Consider the following 17,931-nt stretch of genomic DNA (forward strand, 5'->3'; position numbering starts at 1 on the left):
GGAAGAATTGAGCACTAATTCCATGCAGGTCCTGATAAAGGTCCTTGGGTACAACAACCAATGATCTCAGGTTAATATATAGGCTATTAATTGACTGAAAAGGGTCTAGACTATGTCTGTATAGGTAGCAATAGCAGTTAGACTTATATACCGCTTCATAGGGCTTTCAGCCCTCTCAGTGGTTTACAGAGTCAGCATATCGCCCCCACAGTCTGGGTCCTCATTTCATCCACCTTGGAAGGATGGAAGGCTGAGTCAACTTTGGGCCGGTGAGATTAGAACGCTGAACTGCAGATAACAGTCAGCTGAAGTGGCCTGCAGTACTGCACCCTAACCACTGCGCAGCCTTGGCTCTTCAACAACTTTTCCCAAAAAAAGAAAAGGTCCACATCCTTTTAGGGTACAACAAATTATTTCTTCTTAATGTCTTCTCTCTTGCTTAAATTTTCTTCATTAATCATTCTTTGTAGTATCCTAATGTCAAAGTTTTAGGTCCTCTTCTTGGGTTTTAAATACATGCCATTGTAACTTAATTACACTCACAAGAAAATTGAATATCTACATAGGTGTTATTCTATATTAATAAAAGTTGAAATCCAGTGGAAAATATCAGTTCTTTAAGATATAATCTTAACCCACTTTGAGTACATATCATCACATAGATGATATGTACATAGATCATAAAGATGATCCACACTCTGTCAAAGACCTAGGAGTATTTATTTCAAAAGACCTAAGCCCCAGAGCTCACTGTAACAACATTGCCAAAAAGGCATTCAGAGTTGTCAACCTTATTTTATGAAGTTTTCTCTCTGGTAATGCTATGCTGCTAACTAGGGCATACAAAAACCTTTGCCAGACCTATACTTGAATACTGCTCACCTGCCTGGAACCCACACTGCATTTTGGACATTAATACATTACAGAAGGTCCAGAGGTATTTTACAAGAAGAGTACTCAACTCCTATGCTCGTAATAAAATTCCTTATACTTGTAATTTAGGTCTGGATAACCTTGAACTACACCGTTCATCTACATTTCAATCTAAGCTTTGTACACAAGATGATATGCCATAACATCCTACCAGTTAATGACTACTTTTACTTGAACCGCAGTACTACAAGGGCTATCAATAGATACAAACTAAATGTAATTCGCTCTGATCTTGATTGCAGGAAAAATGACTTCAGCAATAGAGTAGTAAATGTCTGGAACACTCTACCTAATCCTATTGTTACTTCCTCTAACCCCCATACCTTTTATCTTAAAGTGTCTACCATGAACCTTACAGATTTCTTAAGAGATCCTTAAGGGGCCGTGCATAAGCATACTAGTGTGCCTACCATATCTGTCCTACTGTCCCCATTTATATGTACTCATTTTATGTGTTTATGGCTATGTTTTGCTTATTTATATCCATTTATTTGTGTCATTTTTTTCATGTGTCCATGTCTATGTCTATATTGATACTTGTTTCCTTGTACTTGTTGACAATAAATAATTAAATTAATTAATTAAATAAATGAATGAATGAATAAGCTCTGACCTTGAAAGAAGTAAATATATGGATTATTCCATTCTTGGAATATCTCAATTCAGAAAGCTTCAAATGATTTTTATAAAAACAAATGACCATCAACAATTATTTTCAAATTCAATCCAGCTTTTCCCATCTTTTTTTTCCCCACAATATTTGAAAAGTTTGATTAAGAGATTGATTTCTCTTACTACCTAAGTGTCAGCCTCTGCTTTGCTGTTGCTTCGGCTGCCATGAAACGGGGAGGGAGGGCATGGTATTTGAGAGGGGTTACTCATTGTGCTGGAGGAAGGTTCTGGAGTTCAGCTGCCTGTAGGACTATGCATGCGTGGGAGATTCCCGCCAGGACTAACGGCACCGACATTCCATCTTCGTGATGCCTTTTGAAGTTATCTCACACCTGACACTTGAGAGAATTATGATTGGACTGTAAATGTGATGCCAAGGTGTGGGGAATGGGCTATTCTATATATCAATCACTTTCGCGCCTAAATAATCAGACTTCGCTTCGCTATGCCTTTAATTATTTATAATTAGTAAAAGTACACTTGATTTCTACACATGGAGTCTCATGGTTTTCTTTCCTAATTATCTAATGGAGAGCTGCTGACAGTAAGCGAAGTCTCACTCGCACCCCACCAGGAGATTTCAACCTTCCGTGGGGTTGTACTTACAAAGAGAAAACAAAAGGCGAAGCCACTTGAGATGGAACAAATCTTGCCCGAATGAAAACCCAGAGAAAGAGACCAAACGGAAGACTTTGAACAAAGGTACTCTATGCAAAAATTCAGGGAGGGTGAAGAGGCTGAGGGAGGATGGGAGCAAACTAACCCAGAAACCACTTCTCCCCCCCCCAGCCAGGGCGGTTGCCAGAGCAGGGGGGTCCCCCAGAAGTCGCAGAATGGCAAAAGTCCCTCCCTTAACTGTAAAATATGATGGGAACCCGAAAAAGCTGGGCCTCTTCATTATGCAAGTTTATAACTTTATGGAAATTTATGGACCCGATTTAGAATCGGATGACATGAAAGTACGAATGGTGATGCTTGCTTTGGAGGAAGAGGCAGCCGAATGGTGCATGAGTCTGCACCAAAGCAATTCCCCCCTCCTGAGGGATTTTGATGCTTTCATGACTGCGTTTAAGAGAAGATTTGATGACCCCCTAACTGAGAAACGGGGAAAGTTGAAATTTATGACCCTCAGGCAGGGAGATAGACCGGTGGCTCAGTATATTCAGGAGTTTCAACAACTCTCTTCTTATATGAGAGGTTGGTCTCACGAGGCGCTTTTGGACCAATTTGCATTAGGATTAAATGAGGACATTTATCAACAATGTGTTAATCGACACCTTCCCAAGTGCGTTACAGCTTGGTATGAAAATGCAGCAGACATTGAGCTTGATTTGATTAGACTTCAATGTGCGAGGGATGAGAGAGAGAGAGAGAGAGCAGGAAAATCACCCCCCCAACTCAAAAGCCCCCTTTCTGAGTCAGGAATGAAGGAAAGGGAGGCTCCACAGGCAAAGTCAAGCCGTTCACATGTTTCCGTTGTGGGAGGGGGGCCCACCGTGCTCCAGAGTGCCGTGCTAAACTTCCCACGACCACCCCACCCCCTGCCAAGAGGGAAGGGAAGACAAGCAAGGCCCCAGACAACAAGAAGAAAGAAGCTGCCTTCGCTGCTGATACCACCCCCCCCCGCGGTTCAGGCAGAACGTGGAGGAAGAAGCTGATGCCACCGCCAGCTCCTCTGATGACTCTGATGACGACGCCTCACCTCGTTGGGTGAGTTCAAACAAAGGCCCCATGCTGATCCCAATAGAATTTAGGGTACCGCCCGATGGAGTGTCAGAGCAGCTTCCCACCCTCCTTGACTCGGGTTGCTCCCGATGTATGATCAACCCTGCAATGGTGGAAAAACTGGGCCTCAAATTAAGGACTTTGAAAACCCCTATTGTATTTTGCCAAATAGATGGGTCCATAGCAGGGGGTGGCCCAGCCCACTTCTATACTGAAACTCTAGAGATGAAAATGGGCACCCACATAGAATTAATCTCTTTTATTGTGGCTCCTGGAATGGACAGACCCCTCATTTTAAGCCTCCCCTGGCTTCGAAAATGGAACCCTCGCATAAATTGGAGGGAGGGATGGCTGCGCATTTGCACAAGCACACCTCCAGATGGGGAGGGCGTTTCCCCGGAGCATGCTGGCTGCAGCCCCGCTTTGGCCACCAGGGGTCAGAAGAGAATTGAAGGAGAATTCCGAAAGTGTATTGGGACCTGAGGGGAGTTTTTAGTGAAAAATCTTCAGATAAACTTCCGCCCCCCCAGACCTACTGATTGCTCCATCGATATTTTGCCTGGTGTTAAGCTTCCAAAGCCCCAAATATATTCCATGTCCCCTAGAGAGATGGAGGAAATGAGACAATTCATTGATAAAAACTTGGAAAGAGGTTTCATCGAGCCAGCACGACCCAAAGTAGCTGCACCCGTATTATTCCGAGAGAAGAAGGATGGCTCCCTGAGATTATGTGTTAATTTCAAAAACCTAAACGGTATCTCTGCCCAAAACCTCTACCCATTGCCGCTAATGAAGGACATGTTAGCCCAATTGGGGAAGGGCCGCATCTTCACTAAACTGGACCTCAGGGAAGCGTACTATAGAGTCCGCATAAAGGAGGGGGATGAGTGGAAGATTGCTTTCAACTGCCCCCTCGGTTGCTTCCAGTTCTGAGTGATGCCCTTTGGCCTGCAGGGGGCGCCTGCAGTTTTCATGCAATTAATTAATGAGATCTTGCATGACCATCTTTACAAAGGCGTTATCGTATATTTGGACGATATCCTTATTTACACTCAGACTTATGATGAACACGTCACGTTGGTCTGCACTGTCTTGAAAAAGCACAGGGCCGCTGAACTGTATGCCAAATTGTCCAAGTGTGAATTTCACCAGGAAAGGATTGACTACCTGGGGTATCGTATATCCCCCGCTGGCATTGAGATGGACCCTGGCAAGGTGAAGGCGGTCACTGAGTGGGAGGCGCCCCATACACGCAGGCAATTGCAAAAGTTTTGTGGTTTTGCCAATTTCTATCGTCAGTTCATCCCTTCTTTTGCCAAAATTGCGCTTCCTATCACTAACTTGTTGAAGTCCAAAGGTGGGCCTAAACCTAAGCCTAGCAAGCCACTGCATTGGACCATGAAGTGTCAAGCTGCTTTTGAGAAGTTGAAGCGCCTCTTTGCAGCGGAACCTGTTCTGAAGCATCCAGACATGGACAAGCCTTTCATCGTCCAAGCTGATGCCAGCGACGTGGCTGTTGGGGCTGTCTTGCTTCAAGCCAACAATCAAGGTAATTTGCAACCTTGCGCTTACACCTCCCGCAAGCTCACTGACACTGAAAGACGTTGGGCAATCAGGGAGAAAGAGGCATTTGCAGTACGCTGGGCCTTGGCCACGTGGCGCCATTTTCTAGAGGGCGCTAAGCACCCCTTTGAGGTGTGGACTGACCATAAAAATTTGGAGGCTTTGAGAACTCCACGCCGCCTCTCCCCTAAGCAGATGCGCTGGGCTCAGCATTTCAACTGCTTCAATTTTACACTCAAGTACATCCCGGGAGGGAAGAATTTCATGGCTGATGCTTTGTCCAGACTCCCTCAATACAACTGCTCTAAACTGAGTATTGTTCAGCCTGTTGTTCCCGCATCTAGCCTTGCGGCTCCGGTGGTCATTCGACAGCAGGCGCGCTCGAAAGTGGAGGTGCCTCAGGATTTCCTTTCTGACCTCAAACGGGCCCTTCCCCAGGATGCCTGGTTCCAGCAGCATCAGGGTGAGTGCACAATGAGGGACAATTTACCGTGGATCGGAGCTAAGCTTTACGTCCCCGCCTCTCTTCATCTCATCGTTCTCCAACGAGCTCACGATTCAAAGTTGGCGGGTCACTTTGGATTTGTAAAAACATTGCATCTGGTGAAGAGGCAGTTTTGGTGGCCCTCTTTGAAAAAGGACATTGAACTTTATGTTGCCAGTTGTCCGGTCTGTGCAGCCGCCAAATGGCCACCTGGGAAGCCACAAGGCCTACTCCAATCTGTAGCCCGCCCTGTCGCCCCTTGGAAGGAAATTTCTATGGACTTCATTGTCGAACTTCCCGGGAGCCAGTGGCACACCGTCATTTGGGTGGTTACTGACTTATTTTCAAAACAAGTCCATTTTGTTACGTGCCACAAGATTCCTTCTGCAAAGGCACTGGCTAAACTCTTCATTTCTCACATTTACCATTTGCATAGGGTGCCTGATCGCATCATTTCCGATAGAGGTGTCCAGTTCACTTCTGTTTTCTGGAAGGAATTTCGTAAACGCATTGGCTCTGCCCAGGGACTAAGCTCCGCCCACCACCCTCAGACTAATGGGACTTGCGAGAGGACTAATTCTGTTCTGGAACAATATTTACGTTGTTTCATCAATTATCAGCAAGATGATTGGGTGGACTTGCTGCCGCACGCTGAAGTGGCCTATAATAATTCTGTCCATAGCAGCACTGGTTTCACTCCTTTTCGTGTTGTTTTTGGTCAGGATTTTGTTCCTATTCCTGAACTTCCCCGTGAACAGCCACAAGTTTCTTCCATCACTGATTGGAGCGAACGTTTGAGCCATGTTTGGCCTTTGGCTCTTAGTATTTTGGATGCTGCGCATCATGCTCATAAGAAACAGGCTGATAAGAAGGGTGCACAACCTTACCAGTACAGAGAGGGTGACCTGGTTTATTTGTCCACGAAGTTTCTTCAAACTACACAAAAGTCGAAGAAATTGGGACCTAAGTACGTGGGCCCGTTTCCCATCATCAAGATCATCAATCCTGTTTCAGTTCGTTTGGAGCTGCCCAAGCATCTCAACCGTGTTTATCCTGTATTTCACGTTAACCTCATTAAGCCTGTTTGTGTTTCTACTTTACGTCCACCTGTGGACCCTCCGCCTGCCCCCCTGTTGGTTGATGGTGAACGACATTTTGAAGTTCGTGAGACATTGGACTCTCGGCGGCGGCGAAACCGGATACAGTACCTAGTGGCTTGGAAGCATTTTCCTCCATCTCATACCGAATGGGTGGACAAGTCCCATGTCCATGCCCCCCGACTGCTTCGACAGTTTTATTCTGCTTATCCTGACTTTTTCTCCCAACCCCCTCTTTTTCTCTTCTGTTTTTTGTTGTTTGTCTGTTTGTTTGTGTTTTCTCATTTTCCAGGCCTGAATGCCTTTTTCCGGGGGACAGCCGGATGTCAGCCTCTGCTTTGCTGTTGCTTCGGCTGCCATGAAATGGGGAGGGAGGGCATGGTATTTGGGAGGGGTTACTCATTGTGCTGGAGGAAGGTTCTGGAGTTCAGCTGCCTGTAGGACTACGCATGCATGGGAGATTCCCGCCAGGACTAACGGCACCGACATTCCATCTTCGTGATGCCTTTTGAAGTTATCTCACACCTGACACTTGAGAGAATTATGATTGGACTGTAACTGTGATGCCAAGGGGTGGGGAATGGGCTATTCTATATATCAATCGCTTTCGCGCCTAAATAATCAGACTTCGCTTCGCTATGCCTTTAATCATTTATAATTAGTAAAAGTACACTTGATTTCTACACATGGAGTCTCGTGGTTTTCTTTCCTAATTATCTAATGGAGAGCTGCTGACACTAAGAAAATGTTTTTTCCTCAAGTTTCCTCGGGAATAGCTGTTGTTAAGGATGAATGTGAAAAGAAACTTTTAAAGATCAAGCAACACTGGAAACCTAAAGAATATCAGAAGAGACATTAGAAATTACTGCAAGAAAAAAAGGAAGAAGGCAAACCCTAGAAACATAAGCATCTCAGGAAGGAATTAAACAAATGGTTCCAATGAGCTGTTTAGAAGAGATAAGAAGCAATATTACAATGAATCTGTAAAGACATCCATGAGAGAAAAAGGAATAGAACCTTTGCAAAGATTTTCAAATGTAAAAGGAGATTCCAACCTCAAATGCCTGTGCTAAATAACACAAATGGATAGATAATACATAGATTCAAGGAAGAATAAAAGAAAAAGATGGAAAGAAGAAATTATCTGCTGTAGATATAATAGACTCCAAGATCCCTTGGAAGAAATTCATCACTTACAAAACCTCTAGCAATAGAAGAGAAATTTATAGCATTATTCTGGTGATTACAAATTGAAGACGACACAAGAATTAACAAATATCCCAAACAACATAAGAAGAACCTGTAAGTTTATAACCAAAAAATGCCAGGAAATCCGGAGAATAACACAAAAGGCAACAGTTTGGAGACTTAAGAAAGGAGACTTAATAGAATGTATATAAAATATATTTATTTCCATTTGCCAGGAAAATAATCCCTAGGATTATTCAATGCATCCAAGGTATGAAGGGAGATGCCAGTTATTCTAGATGGTTTTGGAAAATGTTGAGGAAATATTGATGCATCATAGATAAAGAAGAAATCCCAAAAATACACTCCCCCCAAAAAAAATCAGTATGCGATTCATTGATTATTCAGAGAGTTTTAATTGTGTTGACCATTTTAAGGTATGGAATGTGTTTAGGTGACTAGGCTTCCCCAAAAGAATTATATTCATGCAAAAATTAAATATGCAAGGAATCCATAGTCTAGACAAGACATAGAGGTCCTAGTCCAGGTCATCAAAGAAGTAAGACAAGATTACTTGCTGAATATAGTTTGAGGGAAGATGAATCGCAAGAAAATAATTGAAGAAGAAAATTAGAGGCTTGTATTACTTAAGAAGAATACTGAAATAAATTTACAGAATGTAAACATAATCCAAAAGATTATGTCAAGGTTCCTACACATGAATCCAACCACATCAAATATGATCAAGACGATCTAGCCTCTCTATGAAAAACTTTATTGAGTACATCATTTGGGCATGTTTAATGACAAAACCAGGTCTAGATCTTTCCCTATAGTTAAAGTTGTAGAATTGTAGAATTGTAGAAGTTTATTTATATGCCGCCCTTTTCCCTGGGGGGACTCAGGGCGGCTCACAACCCAAGGGGGAGGGGGAGACAAACTTTTAACATATAAGACAATACATAATTAAAAACACAACATTCATACCATTCGGGCGGGTTACAGTCTTAGCCCCAGGCCTGACGGGATAGCCAGATTCTGAGGGCTGTGCAGAAGGTCTGGAAGGTGGTGAGGGTACGAATCTCCATGGGGAGATCGTTCCATAGGGTCGGAGCTGCCACCGAGAAGGCTCTCCTCTGCGTAGTTGCCAGTCGGCATTGACCGGCAGATGGAACTCAGAAGAGGCCTAATCGATGAGATCTAATAGGTCGCGTGGAGGTAATTGGCAGTAGGCAGTCTCTCAAGTACCCAGATCCACTACCAGGTAGGGCTTTATGGGTGACAAGTAGCACCTTGAAGTGCACCCGGAGATCGACAGGTAGCCAGTGTAGCTCGCGGAGGATAGGTGTTATGTGGGTGAAGCGAGGTGCACCCACAATCGCTCACGCGACCGCATTCTGGACTAGCTGAAGTCGCCGAATACTCTTCAAGGGCAGCCCCATGTAGAGCACATTGCAGTACTCCAGCCTAGAGGTCACAAGGGCCCGAGAGACTGTTGTGAGAGCCTCCCGGTTCAGGTAGGGGCGCAACTGGTGCACCAGACAAACCTGGGCAAATGCCCCCCTGGTCAAAGCTGACAGATGGTGTTCGAAAGTCAGCTGTGGGTCCAGGAGGACTCCCAAGTTGCGGACCCTGTCTGAGGGGTATAATGTTTGACCCCCCCAGCCTGAGAGGTGGAATACTTGCCAAATTGGTGGGAGGGAAACACAACAGCCACTCGGTCTTATCTGGGTTGAGCACGAGTTTGTTAGCCCTCATCCAGTCCCTAACAGCTTCAAGTCCCTGGTTCATCACGTCCACCGCTTCATTGAGTTGGCATGGGGCGGACAGATACAACTGAGTATCGTCCGCATACTGGTAGTATTTTATCCCATGCCGCCGAATGATCTCGCCCAGCGGTTTCATGTAGATGTTGAAAAGTAGGGGGGACAAGACCGAACCCTGCGGCACCCCATATGTTAGGGGCCTAGGGGTCGATCTCTGCCCTCCAACTAACACCGACTGCAACCTGTCCGAGAGGTAAGAGGAGAACCACTGCAAAACAGTGCCTCCCACCCCCACCACCCGCAGTCGTCGCAGAAGGATACCATGGTCGATGGTATCAAAAGCCGCTGAGAGGTCAAGGAGAACCAGGATGGAGGCAAAGCCTCCGTCCCTGGCTCTCCAGAGGTCATCGGTCAATGCGACCAAAGCGGTTTCTGTGCTGTAACCAGGCCTGAAGCCGGACTGGAATGGGTCAAGATAGCTAGCTTCCTCCAAGGACCGCTGGAGCTGAAAGGCCACCACCTTCTCAACAACCTTCCCCACAAAGGGGAGGTTGGAGACTGGATGATAATTGTTAAGAACGGCTGGATCCAAGGATGGTTTCTTCAGGAGGGGTCTCACCACTGCCGCTTTAAGTGCGGGGGGAAAGACCCCCTCCCGAAGGGAGGCAGTAACAACTGCCTGGATCCAGCCCCGTGTCACCTCCCTGCTGTTAGCAACCAGCCAGGAGGGGCACGGGTCCAGTACACATGTGGAGGCACTCACAGGTCTCATGGCCTTGTCCACATCCCCAGGGGCAACATCCTGAAACTCAACCCAGGGATGGTCTACCAGATTATCCCCTTGTGCCTCGGCTGGATCTGCAGAATCGGAGTCCAACTCCGACCGAAACTGAGCAACTTTGTCCGCTAAAAACTGGACGTAGTCCTCAGCCCTACCCTGTAGGGGATCCCCCGTGTCCCTCCTGTTTAGGAGGGAAGGGGTTATCCTAAACAGGGCGGCTGGGCGCGACTCAGCGGAGGCGATCAAGGTGGCAATATAAGCTCTTTTCACCGTCCTAATTGCCCTGATGTATTCCTTGATATACGATGTTAGAAGTGCTCGGCTTGACTCGGATTTGTTGGACCTCCATAGGTGCTCTAGGCGTCTCTTCCGGCGCTTCCTCTCCCAGAATTCCTCGGTAAACCAAGGAGGCCTCCTGGATCCACTGCCTCGGAGCGGCCGTAGTGGCGCAATCCGGTCAAGAGACTCCGACGCTGCCGAGTTCCAGGCAGCAACCAGAATCTCCACCGGACTGTGGGCGAGAGTATCAGGAATAACCCCAAGCTCCGTCTGGAACCTCAGGGGTCCATAAGTAGCCTGGGGCGGAACCACCTGGTTGGTTCCTCCTCCCTACAGTGGAGGTTTGGTCTCCGAAAGTCAAGCCTCAGTAGGCAGTGGTCTGACCACGACAGGGGTATGATCTCACTACCCCTCAGACCAAGATCACAAGTCCACTGCTCCGAGAGAAATACGAGGTCAAGCGTGTGACCCACTGAGTGGGTTGGGCCCCGAATTACCTGGGTCAAGCCCATGGCTGTCATGGAAGCCATGAACTCCTGTGCTCCATCAGAGTGTTCACCGAGCGAAGGCAAATTGAAATCCCCCAGAACCATAAGGCTGGGGAACTCAATTGCCAGCTTGGCTACCGACTCGAGGAGCGAGGGGAGGGCTGCTGCAACGCTGTTGGGAGGCAGCAAACGTTAACAGCAAACCCACTTGACCCTTGAGGTCCAACTTCACCAGCAGGGACTCACACCCGACAAGCTCCAGAGCAGGGATCCTACGAGGTACTAGAGACTCTCGGATAACAATAGCCACACCTCCACCCCTTCCCTGGGCTCTCGGCTGATGGAGCACCTGAAAACCTTCTGGGCACATCTCTACGAGGGGGACTCCTCCCTCCGGGCCCAGCCAGGTTTCAGTAATACATGCCAGGTCTGCCCTCTCGTCTAAAATTAAGTCCCGGACGAGGGGAGCCTTGTGAACTACAGACCTGGCATTTAGCGACAACAGCCTGAGACCAGGGTCCTGATTACTCGCGCTATCTGGCCTTGGAGTGGGACTCATAGGGCCGGAAGGAGGGATCTCTGTGACGTAGCGAGCCCTCCTTCCCCTGTAATGGCCAGCCCTAAAGTCCCCTCCATATCTGCCCCTCCCTGTTACGACCGTAATGCTCCGGCCCACTCCCATGTCCGTGGTTCCCTCAACCACCCCTATGGCTCCTGCATTCCTCGACAGGCCCTCTGAATCAAACACACTCATTTGTTCACTCAGGCAGTCCCCACGTAGTAATTAAAACACATAAAATACAATAATAATGGGATAATAAAAGTGGGCTCATTCATTCGATCACAAGCAAATCCCATACACTCACCATACCAGTTAAAAATTGCGCAGTCGTGCGAGTTTGTAAAGGCTTATGTAGAAGGTCTTAAAGATCTTGGCCTGCTCCTCTACAAAGTCCAGTGAGGAGTCCAGTAAAAAATATATAAAGTTCCAATCCTACCACCACCACAACCACCACCCCTAATTAGCTTGTCACATTGTCCAATACGGTCTCTGGATATTGGTGTGGGGAAGTCTTTTCAGTTTCTGTAAACATCTGCTGGAATGTTCTTGGTTCTCATGCTGACATCTTGCTGTCTGGGATATATTCTATCTCCTTCTCCCTCCCTCTATGGTTTGTTGGCAAATTGAGATGTGATAATACTTGCAACAGAAAACAAACCTTGCAGTAATCTGCTGCCAACAGCAGAGGGTGATTCAATGAAGTCCATCAGTTTATAAAATATGTAAATCTTAGATAGAAAGCTTACAATGTTGAGGTCTCATGGTTTGTATTCCTTGTGAAGAAAAGGCAGAAGGTCACTGATACAGCATTTAGAATTGGGAATCTTATATGCAACCTGACCCAAATTCATTAGAAACATGGCTTCCAGCGCGTTGAATATAGCAGTTTGTCTTTGAGATTCATCTTTAACAGTCTTGGTTAGTGTGCTACTAGTTTCTAGTGCCAAATCTTCAAGATCAGAAACCAGACTGTAAATATCTCCAAGTTGCAACAGTCAAGGGAATGTTGCTTTGTTCTTTCTCAGATACTTTTGCTTAGTTGTTAAATCATCTGGCCATGTTTCCTGTCTGGTCTACCTTACCCCTTGAATGGTCTGGTTAATTATTTAATATTCCTCATGAGTTGCATGACCAGCTGTGGAATTGATCTGTAGCTGCGGGCAACCTTCTCTGACAAAGAACTCCTAGGTTGGTGCAGTAGAGATAAAAACATTCCCCACTAAAGTAACATTAGAATGATTGCTGGAAAGTCAATCCTGTCCTTATTTTGGAGGTCTATTCTGGAAGCCTCTTGATGTTTTCCAAATGAACATGTTAATATTGGCAGTGCATTACACGGAGCTAGAGGATGGGTGTCTCATTAAATGGAAAACATAATGCTTTCTTTTTCCTTCGACAAATTAATTTGCAGTCCTTCGACAAATTAATTTGCAGAGGTTACACAGAACTTAGGAGTGCCATTTTCCTTTGCTTGCCTACTATTATTTGTAAGTTGTTTTTGCTTTGCATTTAATAATGGGAGGGAATAAAATGTCGAGTTAGAGAAAAATGAGCCATATGATTCTTAATATATAGATGTATTTCATTTCAACTTTGTTTTTTTATCAGATGCACATTGTGCACAGTTTTCATTTACTGGTTTGTACTACCATCTGGTGTGTAGCACTCTCTTTTTGAAAGGTTGATTTGGATATTTCAGTTGTCAGAATAATTGCTTCTACTGATTAAAATGCATGCAAAAACAGCAAGTTTCCCACTCTTTTTTTTCTTTTTTCTATTATACTCTTTTCCATCATCATAGGACAAACATGAAAATTGTTTCATCAGTAAAGGGACCAATCTCTCTTTCTCTCTGGACAGAGAATAGGGAAGTGCACCTTCCCCCAATGAAAATCAAGATGAGCAGATTTGTAGATATTTACTTTCGTCTTTAAATAAGTCAGATAATAGACCTATGCATCTAAGACATTTCTTTAAGATGCGGTTATTTGAAATACATTACCATTCCACTTAAATAACTTTTTAAAACTCTCAGTGAACCTACATTATGTACATATAATAAATAATTGGTTTTTTAAAGTAAAATTTCAACTAAAAAAAGCGAGATTTAAATTTTGAAAGAGGATTAATATTTATTTCTTTTAATTTCCCTGCCCTTTTATTATTTTTATATAAATAAATAATTCAAGGCGGCAAACGTGTCTAATATTACTTGCTTCTCAAATTTTCCCCAAAACAGGGACAAGTCTGAGGTGATAGTAAAGCTCACATTCTCCTAGTTTCTATCTTAGTGCCTTAACTGCAAGAACACATGGTTCCACACTTCCTCATATCTGATGCAAAATAGGCAGCAGCGATAAGAATTTATGCTATTCTGTCCTTTTTTTCATTTCTTTTCAGCTGCTCTTTTTTGTTCAAATCAGGCCTTAGCACAATGATGTACAGCTTGGGAGAAAAGATACAAAGCAGTAATCCAGCACTGGAAGCTATAATGGAGAAGATCTCCACAGCAACCATATATTTTCCCTTTGAACTCAGATATGCTGGAATAAAGGACAACCAAACACTACAGAAGACCAACATGCTGAAGGTGATAAACTTGGCTTCATTGAAAGCATCAGGCAATTTCCTTGCTAGGAAGGCCAGTGTGAAACTGACAATGGCAAGGAAGCCCATATAACCCAAGACACCGTAAAACATGAAGGCAGATCCTTTGTTGCACTCCAGAATGATTTCTTCTGCTATTGACTTCATGTCAGCATCAGGGAATGGGGGAGAGATGATCAGCCATATAACACAAATTTTAATTTGAATAAAGGAGCAGCAGGATACTATAAATGTGCCAAGTCTTTTCCCCACCCACTTGGTCATCTTGGACCCTGGCTTGGTAGCCATGAAAGCTAGAACCACAATGATGGTTTTGGCCAAAACACAAGAAATGGCCACTGAGAAGATGATGCCAAAAGCAGTTTGACGAAGGAGACATGTCACTTTGTGAGGCTTCCCAATGAATAGCAAAGTACAGAGGAATGATAACAGGAGAGCCACAAGGAGGGCATATGTGAGGTTTTGGTTGTTAGCTCTGACGATGGGAGTCTCCTGATGCTTAATAAAGATCCAAAGGACTCCAACTGTGATTAAAGAGAAGAAAAGAGAAGAACTAGCCATAACTGTTCCCAAGGTTTCTTTGTAGTTCAAGAATGTTACAGATTTGGGGAGACACAAAACCTGTTCCTCATTGGGATACTGATCTTCTGGACATTGAAAACATTCATCCATGTCTATGAAAGAAATTATAGATGTTGAAGTTACATTGAAAGTATTAAAACCAAATGTACATGTGTTCAAAGTAAGGACAGCCAATTTATTTCTGAAAAATATATGCCATATGTTAAGGAAATTGACAACTTCTATTTGCATAAATCCACTTCTTGCTACTAATAATGTACATGGTTGCCATTCAATTACTTATCCCTATTTTATAGTCTAATCTGCCAAGTGAAAGATTTGGCAGAAAACAGAAAATTTCCCGTGGTACATTTGACAACCTGATTCATTCAGTGAGGTATATATATACAATATCTCTTACCCTCCCTGTTAGAAATCTTCCCTTCCGGACATCGGAGACAGTCATAGCAGCAAAATAGTTTCCCTTCTATTTTAATCTTACTGTAGCCTGAATAGCACTTCCCATTACAGAGTGAAAGTGGCTGGGTCTGTCCATAAATTTTAAAAAAATGAAAAATAGGAAAGCTTTATGTTTGAAAAATTAGCATCTCTGAAGTGTCTTTCAGTATTTGTAGAAGTATCTTTCCATTATATTTTCTTTTTATATAATAATGTGAGACAGCAAAGTCAGGTTTTGGGTTGAAAAGATTTGAACAACTTTTTGCCTCCGTGAAAAGATATAGACCACAATACTTAATTTGTTGCCAATAAAAATATCACTTTACAGAGCCATTATTATATACAAGTGTTCCTTGCCTTTCTTTGTTTTTGAACATCTGTAAGGCTTTTAGAGAATGAGAATGTTTTTGCATACAAGTTACATGCTAGGTGTGCACTTTCTTCTTTGCCTACACCTTTCTCTCCACCTACCCTACATACCTTATTTGGAACATCAATGAATGACTTTCTAAGTCGATCAGCTAGGCTAGATACACATAGTGTATCAGCTCAACCCCCCACTGGCAGTTAAAAGGAAGAAACAGCCGAGATCTCACATTGCTCCTGGAAGCACGAAGCCTGAAGATGACGAATGAGACTTCGTCGAAACGTCGCCAAGACACTTCTAATTTTACGTGGGAGAAAACCCGAATAACCAAAGAGATATCTATCTATCTATCTATCTATCTATCTATCTATCTATCTATCTATCTATCTATCTATCTATCTATCTATCTATCTATATATATATATATATATATATATATATATATATATATCTTTGGTTATTTGGGTTTTCTCCCACGTAAAATTAGAAGTGTCTTGGCGACGTTTCGTCGCCAAGACACATGTACATACATATACATATACATATATATACATATATATATATACTTAAAGTCACAACCCCTGGTATGCCCAAGTGTGGGAGGAAGGTCACACTTCCACTCTCTGTCATTAGGCTCGTCACAAGAGTCCATCCAGACAGAAACCCAATATTTTTACTGTTGCCTTTGTTATATTTGTGTTTTTGTTTGTGCTGATAAATAAATAAAGGAAGACTAGTATAGATCTATTTCAAGCTATTTAGCTCTCATCAGCTAGCCATATCCTTACTGGGATTCGAACCTGTGCTCTGTTGCCTCCCAGGCAGGGAGTTAACCATTTGAGCTACAGAGAACGACTCCTTTTATCAGCCAGCCAGGGTGGGAGGTATATACTTAAAGTCACAACCCCTGGTATGCCCAAGTGTGGGAGGAAGGTCACACTTCCACTCTCTGTCATTAGGCTCGTCACAAGAGTCCATCCAGACAGAAACCCAATATTTTTACTGTTGCCTTTGTTATATTTGTGTTTTTGTTTGTGCTGATAAATAAATAAAGGAAGACTAGTATAGATCTATTTCAAGCTATTTAGCTCTCATCAGCTAGCCATATCCTTACTGGGATTCGAACCTGTGCTCTGTTGCCTCCCAGGCAGGGAGTTAACCATTTGAGCTACAGAGAACGACTCCTTTTATCAGCCAGCCAGGGTGGGAGGTATATACTTAAAGTCACAACCCCTGGTATGCCCAAGTGTGGGAGGAAGGTCACACTTCCACTCTCTGTCATTAGGCTCGTCACAAGAGTCCATCCAGACAGAAACCCAATATTTTTTTACTGTTGCCTTTGTTATATTTGTGTTTTTGTTTGTGCTGATAAATAAATAAAGGAAGACTAGTATAGATCTATTTCAAGCTATTTAGCTCTCATCAGCTAGCCATATCCTTACTGGGATTCGAACCTGTGCTCTGTTGCCTCCCAGGCAGGGAGTTAACCATTTGAGCTACAGAGAACGACTCCTTTTATCAGCCAGCCAGGGTGGTAGGTATATACTTAAAGTCACAACCCCTGGTATGCCCAAGTGTGGGAGGAAGGTCACACTTCCACTCTCTGTCATTAGGCTCGTCACAAGAGTCCATCCAGACAGAAACCCAATATTTTTACTGTTGCCTTTGTTATATTTGTGTTTTTGTTTGTGCTGATAAATAAATAAAGGGAGTTAACTCCAATGGTTAACTCCCTGCCTGGGAGGCAACAGAGCACAACATAGCTTTTTTTCTAATCTGATAAGCCAACCACCTACCGGGTTTATTTGCATTGCAGAGAGTATTATGTTTAGCATATAATAAACTAGTAGCTACCTGGTCAGAGATCAGCATATCAAACTGAGATTTTAATATAGCAATTGTTTCCCTAATCTTTGTATCTCCTGGATTCAATGTTAATTCTGACTCTTTCCCTTTAATTTCCTCTTCCAATTCTTTTCGTTTTTGCCCTTGTTTGTGTCTGTGTATTTTGTTTATATTCATTAATACTCCTCTCATATACGCTTTGCTTGCATCCCATACATATTCCAAAGATGTACCCTTGTTCATATTGAGAACAAAATATTCCGATAGCAATTTTTTACAATCATTAACATACTTTTCATATCTAAATAAATTTTCATTCAACCTCCAGGACCTTCTTGCCTGGGCTACCCTTCCCAATTCCATCCATACTGGATTATGGTCTGAAAGAACTCTCGCCATAATCTTTGTCTTCTTCACCCTACAAAGTAAATCATTTGTAATTAGTATAAAATCAATCCTTGAAAGAGATTGATGTCTATTGGAAAAAAAGGTAAAGTCATATTCTTCTGCATGCCTCTCGCGCCAAGCGTCTCGCAATTCAAAATCGTCCAGCA

The 17,931-nt window shown here is 43.7% G+C and overlaps 1 protein-coding gene across 1 annotated transcript; it reads right to left on the minus strand.

Annotated features, from left to right (window-relative positions):
- Positions 1-13,902: 13,902 nt before the first annotated feature.
- Positions 13,903-15,191, minus strand: LOC148046537 (vomeronasal type-2 receptor 26-like). Its single transcript, XM_087714825.1, has 2 exons — positions 15,128-15,191; positions 13,903-14,819 (listed from the first exon to the last, which is right to left on the minus strand). Exon 2 carries the CDS (start codon positions 14,815-14,817, stop codon positions 13,903-13,905), a length of 915 nt encoding a protein of 304 aa, XP_087570951.1. The 5' UTR covers positions 14,818-14,819; positions 15,128-15,191.
- Positions 15,192-17,931: the final 2,740 nt, after the last annotated feature.

Source organism: Thamnophis sirtalis, unplaced genomic scaffold (genome assembly GCF_051295495.1).
Source record: "Thamnophis sirtalis isolate CommonGarterSnake01/CBP01778 unplaced genomic scaffold, rThaSir2_p1.2 scaffold_4, whole genome shotgun sequence".
Taxonomy (NCBI): domain Eukaryota; kingdom Metazoa; phylum Chordata; class Lepidosauria; order Squamata; family Natricidae; genus Thamnophis; species Thamnophis sirtalis.